Source organism: Camelina sativa, chromosome 3 (assembly GCF_000633955.1).
Source record: "Camelina sativa cultivar DH55 chromosome 3, Cs, whole genome shotgun sequence".
Lineage (NCBI taxonomy): Eukaryota > Viridiplantae > Streptophyta > Magnoliopsida > Brassicales > Brassicaceae > Camelina > Camelina sativa.
The window spans coordinates 10,874,003-10,885,863 of record NC_025687.1 but is presented as its reverse complement, the minus strand read 5'-3'; the positions used below and the strand labels follow the sequence as shown (position 1 = coordinate 10,885,863).

At 33.0% G+C, this 11,861-nt stretch overlaps 2 protein-coding genes and 2 pseudogenes across 5 annotated transcripts; all 4 read left to right on the top strand.

The window, feature by feature from the left end:
- Positions 1,781–3,474, top strand: LOC104776485 (annotated as a pseudogene).
- Positions 4,090–6,542, top strand: LOC104776486 (annotated as a pseudogene).
- Positions 7,289–8,658, top strand: LOC104776484. 3 transcript variants are annotated; one of them, XM_019243622.1, is made up of 3 exons: positions 7,289–7,725; positions 7,829–8,183; positions 8,271–8,658. In XM_019243622.1, exons 2-3 carry the CDS (start codon positions 8,034–8,036, stop codon positions 8,631–8,633), a joined length of 513 nt encoding a protein of 170 aa, XP_019099167.1. In that variant the 5' UTR covers positions 7,289–7,725; positions 7,829–8,033; the 3' UTR covers positions 8,634–8,658. The 3 variants fall into 3 exon arrangements, with proteins under 3 accessions (XP_019099167.1, XP_019099166.1, XP_019099168.1); XM_019243621.1 differs by having other exon boundaries at positions 7,297–7,465; positions 8,040–8,183; XM_019243623.1 differs by lacking the exon at positions 8,271–8,658 and having other exon boundaries at positions 7,297–7,465; positions 7,657–7,725; positions 7,829–8,032.
- Positions 9,558–11,020, top strand: LOC104776482. 2 transcript variants are annotated; one of them, XM_010500567.2, is made up of 5 exons: positions 9,558–9,716; positions 9,820–9,996; positions 10,084–10,206; positions 10,305–10,415; positions 10,525–11,020. In XM_010500567.2, the coding sequence occupies exons 1-5, from the start codon at positions 9,657–9,659 to the stop codon at positions 10,945–10,947; spliced, it is 894 nt and encodes a 297-aa protein (XP_010498869.1). In that variant the 5' UTR covers positions 9,558–9,656; the 3' UTR covers positions 10,948–11,020. The 2 variants fall into 2 exon arrangements, with proteins under 2 accessions (XP_010498869.1, XP_010498870.1); XM_010500568.2 differs by having other exon boundaries at positions 10,305–10,448; positions 10,564–11,020.

The following is an 11,861-nucleotide window of genomic DNA, read 5'->3' as shown; positions in this document are numbered from 1 at the left end:
ATTTTATTTTATATATTTAATATTATTAATAATAAATGATTTGTGCTTTATATTAATTTTTGTTTTAGATCCGCCACTGTTCATGATGATAATATGTTCTTAGAGATGGATAAAATATTTTTTTGTTTTGCATTTTAACTTTGTGCCCACCATTTTATTACTTATCTAAATCATATATATTTGAATCAAAAGAAATTTTACGTTGATTTTTAGCAGATCGAAGTTCTATGTGTCCCTGCAAGTTGCAACAACAAATTGGCAAGTATGAATTCCAGCTGACATTATATCCAAGACACATGACCAAACAAGATAATCAAATACGTAAAAAAAGAATATGTATCAAAACGCTTTACAAGAATGAATTCCAACCGATATTATATTTTTCTACATTTTTTAATATCTTTTTTCTTTAGCTTTTTTTTTGAGCACCTTAACTCATGTATTAAACACATTATGTATCTTCTACACGTTTTGCCCGTAAAAGAAAAACAAAACAGTATTCCAGTGGCAATCACTTATTAATCATAATATTTTATATAATTCATATTAAACTTTGAAAACTATACGGTTTATGGAATCATTTAAAGTAAAATAAAATTACCTCATTTGTATTACATAATATATATAGGCTTTGTATTATTACTTTAAGAACAAACAATGACCAAATATATGTAATAACTCTACATTATTAAAAAATGATCCAAAAATGTAAGTTGATATATTTTTTTGGATTTAAATTTCTGCTGTATTATAATCCTATATTATAAAGATTTAAAATATCTATAATATCCTAAAAATTTACTTCTCAACAACATATTTTTAAAAACTTAATCAAATCTAGCAAATCTAATATTTACATATATGATTTAGAATATAGGATTTTTATAAAAGGGTACGGGTTGGTTTGCAAAACTCATAATCTTATCATAAGACGGTTAGGATTTATATTTTTATGAATGCGATCATTTATGAGTTGGTCCGTTAAAATATATTGTGACTGTGTATTTTTTGCAAATTCATATTTTTATGAATACAATAGTTTAGTGGGTTGTTCCGTTAAAATATACACTGTAAGTGTGTATTTCTTACAAAGAAATATTTTTACGAATGTAATATTTTACTGATTGGTCCATCAAAACATATACTATGAGTGTGTAATTTATAAGCACATATTTTTAGGAATGCAATGCTTTACTGTTGTTCCGTAAAAATATACATTATGATTCTGTATTTTTTACAAATGCAGTCTTTTACGGATTGGTTTGGCGTATTATTATAAATGTATATTTTTATACCAATAAATGTTTTACGGGTTGGTCCGTCAAAATATATGTTATGAGTGTGTGTTTTTACAAATGCAATCTTCTACAATATTTTATGTATTCCAATTGTTATTACTTACGTATTAATGAATATTCTCCCGCGCTGTAGCGCGGTCCGATCCTATTATATATATATATATATATATATATATATATATATATTATAGTATGGAGTATATGTTTTCTATTTGAGAAAATTATATATTTACGGAGAAAAATTATATTAGGGAAAAAAGCACCCGTCCTAAAATAAGTAAAATATTAAAATTGTCCAAAATGCTTTAAAATATTAGCTAATTAAAAAATCAAGATATCCCACCTTGAATCTCTTCTTTATTTAGGTAGATCTTTGCTGATACGTCAAGACTCAACAACTCATGAGAATGGAGCTGCCTACTTATTTGTTTCACGGTACGTAAAACATAACGTACACCATTCCATTCTTTCAACCTAGCTAATACTGTATCTAAATTTGAATAAACAACCTTAGCACCTTACTCTCATGATCGTCCTTTGCTCTTGTTCTGATTAGGTAACTGTTTATGTGTGGACTAATTACTTGATAGAGAAATGGGTGCATTTCTTGGATTTGGTGGGTGGATAAATCAGAACTTTCAGCCTAAGGTCAGTTTCATTTCCATCAATCATAGAACCCGAAAACTCAAATCGATATAAACTACTATGTCGTTTAGTTATTTCTAGAAATTTGATCATGATTCTGTTTGCTTGCTGTTGTAGGCTGGGACTAGGAGATCTGAGAATGTTGATTCTACTTCAGTGTCAGAGAAAGAAACTAATCTAAAACCATGGTATGATGAACCTGGTAAGGTAAGAGCATTTCAGCAAACAATATATAAAAAAACTTTATCGGTTAATCATACTCATCACATTACATTACAAGTATATCTCTTGTCGTAGACCGAGTCCATGGAACCTGGGGAGGTTAGAACGAAGAACTTGTATGCAGTAGATCCTAAATATTATGACGTATACGAGTTGAAAAGGCAAGCAGGACTTTGGCTAGGTTCAGCGAAAAAGAAGAATCCATGGTATGATGCTCCTGCTAAGGTGAAGGTATGATAGCAAATCAGCAAACCAAAGTCCCAGATAATTTGAAGTTTGTTTTTTGCCGTTAGAGAAATTGTTATGTTTTTTAAAAGAAAAATAAGATCATGACACTTTCTTATATGTTTGATGTTTATAGGTGACAACAAAAAATGGTATTTGCAACATGGATATATATTTCATATTGGGAGAGCCTCCTCAAGGGGTCTATGAGATGCTCACTAATCCAAGAAACATGACTTACTTCAATTTTGACAAGCGTTGGAGACAACGTCTGGTTTGTTTTCTTTTCTTATATTTTTATATGATTAAATTGAGTATTAGTTAACTATAGCAATAACTGAGAGTGTGTGTGTTTTTTTTTTTCTTCTATGAAGGAAAACAAATCAACAAAGGTTTTAAAGAAAGATGGACCGAGGCAGGTCACGGATGTAAGATAAGCTCTAAGATGGAAGTTCCTTTTGTGGTCTGGAACTATCCCGATTCATCTAATTACCGGCGAAAACCATCAAAATCTTACGGTAAGAAAGTTTCTATATACCCCCTTATTGTTAAGTTTTAGGTAAAATAATCTTGGGTTTGGTCTCTTCGCTTAGGCAAAATATACCAAAAAGAAAAACAAAATGAGGTACATGAAAGTGTTCGAGGGTAGCTGGAAAATAGAGCCACTATACGCAGATTCAAATCGGTTATGTAAGCCTATTAAGCCGACGAATGCAGAAGAATACAAAAAATGTAGCCACGGACAAGGAAGGATTGCATCAAAGGTGACAATGGAGCAGATATTTCAACCTTCTTCTCTTCTTAATGTGCCACCAGTTTCTGGGATTATTCGTTGGATCACTATCAAAGCCACCAAGATTTTGCTAGAAGATAATAGACAATTTATCATCGCTTGGCACAATGGTGAAACGGCTACCTAAATCCGGTTCGGACCACTTAGTCTATATTGTTGTAATGTTAATTTATTATAAAATCTATTTCTTTTACCAAGATATCACTCTGTTGTTATTTTACTTAACTGAAAGGTAAATTTTTGTAATTTCTTGCAAATACTTTAATAAATTATGAAAACAAACAAATCTCATAATAAACATCCAATTTTTTTTACTTTTCTCTAATTTAAATCTCCAATATTAATTAGTGTTTTCAATTCAAATCTTCAACTAAATTATTTTTCGAAAAGAAACATTTAAATCACCAATTTATGCGTGAATTAGGGTTAACTAACTGTCAAACTTCAGTTAACATAGTTAACAACATTTTTTTTTATTTTTGGTTTTCATACAAAATCTAATTTAACAATTCAGAGAAGAGAACAGAGGCGCATTTTTTTTTTTTTTTTGGTTTTCTGCTCATGTTTCTTTATTTTCGTCAAACTTCTCATGTTTCTTTGTTTTCTCTGAACCAAATCGAACTTCATCCTCAGATTCATCAACCTTCGATCTCCTCCTTCTTTAGGTAGCTCTCGCTTGTACATCAAGAAATCACGGGAATAGAGCCTACTTCTTTGTTTCACGGTACGTAAAACATAACGTACGTACACCATTCTTTCAGTTTCATATTGTATTCTGTCTAATAATTCTGAATAAACCTTTAACCTCATGTTCCTGATCAAGACATATATTATACAAACTTTGTGCCGTTTGTTGCTCTTCTGACTAGGTAAGTATCATTTGTGGAGCAAAATTTTGAGAGCGAAATGAGTGTGTCCTATCCTAGATTTGGTGGCTTGATCAATCAGAACATTGAACAGTGTCCAAAGGTCAGTTTCATTTTATTCAATCAGAGAACTCATCAAGTCAATCTATGTAAAGTACTATTATTAGCGATATATTATGGGCTTAGTATTTTGGGCTTTAAACGTGTAGTTTACGTCAATGACGGTTTGTGTATACCCTAGCTAAACATGTATAAATAAGGTTGTAACCTAGATCAACAAAGGCAAGTCAGTTCAATACCTAATTCTACATGGTATCAGAGCTAGAAAAGTTTTAAAATTCTTGTTGCTCATTTGTGGTAATGATAGTTACATGCTACAAAAATTCAAAGATTATTTGGGGAAATGTTTTTCCATGAAGGATTTGGGGAAGTTGAAGTATTTCCTTGGTATTGAAATTTCCCGTGGGTCGGATGGTATTTTCTTGTCTCAACGGAAGTACACCTTGGATATTATTGCTGACAGTGGTAATCTTGGTTCTCGTCCTGCCGTCACTCCTCTTGAAGAAAACCATCATCTTGCGGATGATGATGGTCCATTGCTTTCAAATCCTACGCCTTATCGTCGTCTGGTTGGGCGTTTGCTCTATCTTCTTCATACTCGTCCTGAGTTAGCCTATTCGGTGCATGTGTTGTCTCAGTTTATGAAGACTCCGCGGGAAGCCCACTGGGATGCGTCTCTACGGGTTGTTAAGTTCTTAAAAGGTTCACCAGGCCAAGGGATTCTTCTTCGATCTGATCCTGATTTATCACTCACGGTGTACTGTGATTCTGATTGGTCTACTTGTCCGATTACACGACGCTCTCTTACTGTGTATGTCGTTCTTCTTGGTGGTTCTCCGATTGCTTGGAAGGCTAAGAAGCAGGATGTTGTCTCTCATTCTTCTACCAAAGCAGAATATCGCGCCATGTCTGTCGCTCTTCGTGAAATTAAATGGTTGCGTAAGTTGTTAAAAGAATTTGGTATTGAGCAATCTGCGCCAACTCGATTGTTCTGTGATAATAAAGCTGCTATACACATCGCTGCTAATCCAGTCTTCCATGAGCGCACTAAACATATCGAAAATGATTGTCATGCTGTTCGTGATGCAGTTCGTGATGGTATCATTTCTACACAACATGTTCGTTCCGAAGATCAACTTGCAGACTTACTGACTAAAGCACTAGGTCGTCCACAGTTTCTCTATTTGATGTCCAAGTTGGGTGTTCAGGACCTTCACACTCCAACGTGAGGGGGAGTATTAGCGATATATTCTGGGCTTAGTATTTTGGGCTTTAAACGTGTAGTTTACGTCAATGACGGTTTGTGTATACCCTAGCTAAACATGTATAAATAAGGTTGTAACCTAGATCAATAAAGGCAAGTCAGTTCAATACCTAATTCTACAACTATATTGGTTAATTGTAGGGCGAGTCCAAGGGAACCGAGAATGTTAAATCTAATTCAGAGTCAGAAATGGATACTAATAATACCGAAGATGAGGAGATTAAGCAACTAAATCTTTGGAGTAACGCAGAGAAGAAACATCCATGGTATGATCCCCCTCCAAAGGTGAAGGTAATAGCAAATAAGGAAACAAAATCTGAATAATACTTAAATTTTAAGAATGAGAGTAAAGATTAGAAAAGTCTCAAAAAAATATATTTTTGCGTTTGAAGGTGACAATGAAAAAGGGTATTTGCCATATGAACATAGAATTGACATTGGGAGTGCCTCCTGATGGAGCATACGAACTTTTCATTAATCCAACCAATATACCATTCTTTGTGATCGACAAGTTTAGGCGCCAACTTCTGGTTTTTTTTCCTATCATTGCGCAATTCTATTGTGATACTAGATAATTAAAGCAATACTTGAGAGTGTGATCCTTTTTTTTGTGTGTGTGAAGGAAAACAAATCAAGAAAGGTTTTGAAGAAAGATGGACCAAGGCAGATAGTGAAGGTTGAGAAAGCTGTGGCATGGGACTTCCTTTGGTGGTCGGGAGCTCTCCCCATAAGTTTAATTGTCGACGAAAACAAAAAAGATCTTGAAGTAAGAAGCTTTTCTATACCCTAACATTACTGAATATATTTGTTTTGTATTGGTGAAACTTAACATGGGTTTCTCTTTCTTATTGTCAATAGGCAAAATATAAGAAGGAGAAAATGATGTTCATGAGAGTGTTCGAAGGTAGCTGGAAAATAGAACCACTGATTCAGAACGTTTGTGTAAGCAAATGAAACCGAAAAATCGAGAAGAATACAAAAAATGTAGTGGCGGCAAAGGAAAGATTGCATCGAAAGTGACAATGGACCAATATTTTCAGCCATATCTTCCTTTCAATCTTCCGCCGCTTTCTTGGTACATTCGTGAGATCACCATCAAGACCACCAAAACTCTGCTCAAAATGCTTCAAGAGAGGGCTACCATACTGCGAGAGATGTCGTATTCTTAGGAAGAACTCAATGCTCTCTTAATATATTTAAGGACATTCCTTTCTATTCCATTGTCCATGCCATGCATGCGTGTCGAATAAAGATTACCTAATTTCCCACTAATTAGTGTCTTCTAATATTTTCATATCATATTTATTTCGTTTCTTTGATTTATAAGGTAATTCTTACTCGATCGACCCAATTGCTATGATAATCAGTGTAGTTCTGACAATCTATGTGCACATCTATAAGCTTGTTATATATGGTTGTCAATTTTTTTTGATAATAACCATGTTATGGTGTACGTTAATATCTAATCTTGATTCCTCCAAATCTAAACAAAATTCATGAATGTGCGAATTAACATATTGAGTCTAATCTTGATTCCGTAACTTTGGTACATATCAAAGTCATGGGATTATCAACGTACGTAAAACAAAATTTACTATTTTATGATTGAGAAACTTTTAGAATAGTTTAGAAAATTATAAAATAGTAATTATGGTTAAATAAAAGTCATGAGATTATCAAAGTCTGGCACCAAATCACAATTCTATAACGTTGGTACAATTTGTAAGTCCTTATAATTATGGTTAATATGTTTTCTTTCTATTCTAAGTTGGTTTATGGGTATTAAAGTTCATGCTTCTATTTTTATTTATCCTCAGGTAGGTCTCGCCTGTACGTCAATAACTCACGAGAATTGAGTTGTCAGCTGCATTGTTTAGCCGTAAGTTAAACTTAACGTACATCATTCTCCAAGATGCTGCCATCTTTATTTTTTTGGGGACAAACGCAAAAATTTCATCAATAATTTCCTCAAACCATATTATATACAAGCTCTAGAACGTCATTTTCTTCTTCATTTGTGGACTAAAATTTAAGAGAGAAAATGGGTGTGTTTTCTGCATTTGGTGCATGGATCAATCAGAACACTCAAGAGGTAATATCAATATAGGTACTATTATCAATGGCCCATCATATAATTTAGATTATGATTATGTGTGCTTGTTCTAGGCCCCTAAGAAATCTTAGAATGTTGAATCTAAGTCAGAGACGGATAATAATAATAATAATAATAGTAGTAATGGTCCTGGTAAGATGGAGAAATTTTATGACGAAAAAGAGTGGCAGAGGCAAAATCAACTTTGGACAGCTGCAGAGAAGAAGCATCCATGGTATGATGCACCTCCTAAGGTGAAGGTAATAAAACAAAATGAGCTAAAAAATCTCTTTTAAGGGAATTAATTTGTAGATTAAAAATTAAGATTGACAAAACTTTCTTATATATTAATGATGTTTGAAGGTGACAACAAAAAAAGGTCTTTGTCATATGCACATAGAATTGACATTGGGGTTGCTTCCTGATGGAGTCTTCGAACTTTTCACTAATCCATATAACGGACCAACCACCGAACCACTTTTGCTATTCTTTCTTATCACTGTATGATTTCAATGTGATATTATTGCATGTTGAAGTATATACTTGAGAGTGTACTCTTTTTCTTGTTATGAAGAAAAGTAAATCAAGAAAGGTTCTAAAGGAGGATGGACCGAGGCAGATCGCAAAGGTGGAGAAAGCTGTGTCCTGGAACCTCAATGGGAGGTCTTTTGCCGTCCCCATAAGTCTAACTGTTGATGAAAACAGAAAAGATTTCACAGTAAGAAGCTTCTCTGTATATACCAATAACCAATATCTTTTGTATTTGTGAAATTTCACTTTGGTTTCTCTTGCTTTTTGTGGACAGGCAAAATATAAGAAAGAGAAAATGATGTTGATGAAAGTGTTCAAGGGTAGCTATAAGGTGGAACCACTATACGTAGATTCAGAACGCTTATGCAAGAACATGGAGCCGAAGAGTGTAGAAGAATACAAAAAATGTAGCGGTGGACAAGGAAAAATTGCATCGAAAGTGATAATGGACCAATACTTTCAGCCATATCCTCCTTTTAATCTGCCACCATTTTCTTGGTTCATACGTAATATCACCATTAAGAACACCAAAAAAGTGCTTAAAACACTTCAACGTTGGGGTTTCAGTATTCGAAATCCAGGTGTAATCCTTTCAACTGACAAATATGGAAACACAAAAATTTCTCCTAAACGTTAATTTAAGAGTTTCCTTTTTTCTTATATTTTTTTGAGTGCTCAGAATCAATCTCATTAAAATCGATCATTTACGATCAAAACTTTGTCAAAAACATATTTCGTTTAAATAATTATTTACGATCAATGCCACTAACAACTTGACCATTCTGGAATATATGGATGAAAGTATCTTAATTTCTTATACAAATGGGATAGATATTTACCGAAAATACAATTGGCAAACACTATATGTCTTTTTCCATATTAATTATTATTTTGCAAGATATTTTTTTAATAAATATAATATATGCAAGATATTGAGAATTTTGAATTTTTGAGCAGTCAATAATATAACGTCCACCATTTTCAAACTCCGATATATCTTTATATTAGAGCAAAATATCGGCCAGCCAGCAAATATATAATTCATAGCAAAACGCATATTATAGTCTATGGGGATTTCACACCCAAAAAAAAGGTGTTCTATGGGGATTAGGTTGTGTTGTTATTCCATCTTCCATCTTCCATAATCCAATCATGCATGGTCTACGCGGAAAAGCTAGGTTGTTCCGGACGTAGGTAGTGTTGTTATTCACTTTCGAAGGCGTACTGTGATCTATGCCATAGACCGTTCAATGAATCATAAAAAAAGTTAGTATTTAGTTTGTTTGATGCTATATGAACAAAATATAATGATCTAAGGTTGTCGTTTAAAATTTTTTATCTAAAAAAAAAGTGTGCATAAGATTGGTTTATCGTGTTACACCAAAAGGGATCACATAGAAAAAAATGAGAGGAAGATTAATTCTTCAATTAAACAACTTATGATCTCCTCTTTCCTCATATAAGTCTCGTCTGTACGTTAATCACTCACGAGAATTGAACTGTCCATTTATTGGTTTAGCCGTACGTAAAACTTAACGTACACCATTAATTCTCTCAAAATTTCTAGCCAAGAATTTCTGATCAAAAACCATATCATATATTTTCTCTTGTGATCAGCTTCTCCTAAAGTTTAGTTTGTAGACTAAACTCTCAAAAATAAATGGGTGTATTTGCTGGATTTGGTTGCTGGATCAACCAGAACAATGAAGAGCCTCGTAAGGTCAGTTTTCATTTCCATCAATCAGAACTCCTGAGGAAATCAACACAAAATAAACTCATTGTAAAGATTATTCTGACAATATAGTATGTTTTTTCTGTTGTAGGACGAGCCAAACAGATCTGAAAATGTTGAATCTAAGTCCGAGTCAGAAACGGATAATGACAATGACCAGGATAAGATGAAGAAATACTATGACGAAGATGAGGTGGAGAGACAAGTTCAACTTTGGGTAGATGCAGAAAAGAAGCACACATGGCATGATGCTCCTCCAAAGGTGAAGGTAATAAACAAATCAGCAAGCAAAATCTCTATACTTAGATTTTGTTGCCTTTTAAAGATCTTAATTAAAAATTTCTTATATTTGTAGGTGACAACAAAAAAGGGCCTTTGCCATATAAAGATAGAATTGAGATTGGGATTTCCTCCGGATAAAGTCTTCCGCATTATCACTGATCCATCTAACGGACCATTTTTTCTCTATCCACCTTTGGTTTTTCTCTTATCATTCATTTTATGTTTCAGATGTTGGTATTAATATTTAGCAATACATGAGAGTGTATTCTTTTATTTTTATTTTTTTAAATGAAGACAGGCAAATCAAAAAAAGTTTTGAGGGAGGATGGACCGAGGCAAATCGCGAAGGTGGTGAAAACCGTGGAATGGAAATTCCTTGGGTCGTCTTTCGCTATCCCCATAAGTGTAATTGTCGATGAAAACAGAAAAGACCTAACAGTAAGAAGTGTTTCTATTACCCCCTCTCACACTAGTCAATCTTTTGTTGTTTTGTATTGGTGAAACTTAACTCTAGGTTTCTCGCGGTGATGATTGTGAACTGGCAAAATATAAGAAAAAGAGAGTGATGTTGATGAAAGTGTTCAAAGGTAGCTATAAAGTGGAACCCCTATACGTAGATTCAGAACGCTTATGCAAACACATGGAGCCAAAGAGTCCGGAAGAATACAAAAGATGTAGCCGCGGACAAGGCAGGATTGCCTCAAAGGTGTTATTGAACCAATATTTTCAGCCATATCCTCCTTTTAATCTGCCGCCGTTATCTAGGTACATTCGTGATGTTACCGTCAAGAACACTGTAACTGCGCTTAAAACACTTCAAAGTTGGGGTATAAACTTTCGAAGTCCTGGTATAGTGACTTCAATGGACGAAAATGGAAACGTGATAAGATCATCACCAAAAAAAAAGGAAAAACAAACAAACGTTGAAAGCACTTAATTAGACCAATTAAATGAATACTTGTATGTTGTAAGTTGTAAAAACCGATATACAGCGCGCGGGGAATATTTGCGGACATATACAACATATAAATTTTAGTATAATCAATTACATTAAATCATATATTTGTGTAATGGTTTTGGATAAAATAGTAGAATGAAAAAAATGGTAATATCAAATCTCAATGAGCTTATATATCAAATCTTCTCTCTTCTACCAACAATTATTTTATCTCACCCAACATGTCTTTTTCTCTCCCTTTCATGCAAAAGAAAGTCAGATCTGTTCTTCAAATTTTTGAAAAATATGTTAAAAGGCATTAAAATATATGGCTGTGAAATGTGTTTATTTGTCAAATTGAAGCACATAAAAACAAAAACTACATTCAAATTTGTATTTTTTATAAATTCATATTATTTTTGGATACATTCCAATTTATTTTTGTATCTTATTTAAACACAATCTATCACCAAATCATGACCAAAGAAAAAAAATTGGTCTTTATATAAAAACTAACAGATTGACACATGAGCAAATCATTGCTATCAAATAAAGAGGATTCAAAAAAAGCACCATATGTTTCATTGAAGTGATTCAAGAAACATGTATATCTCGTTTGAAACCATGCAACAATGATTGTTTCGACATAAGTTAAAAATATCAATAAAAATAGAAAAGTTTCAATGATTAGTGAGGAGTGAATATATTAGTCGACTGCTATATTTATAGGATAAATAAAGTCGGTTTCAATATTTAGGGTTAATTACCATTTTCATAAATATGATCTTAATAGTAATATATTTGTGAAGCAAATGTTTAAATATAGATTCGAGGTATATGCTCAATTTCCAAAAAAATTGAAATCTATATTTATGATTAAGAATTTTTTCCACATATTTATTAAGATTAAGATT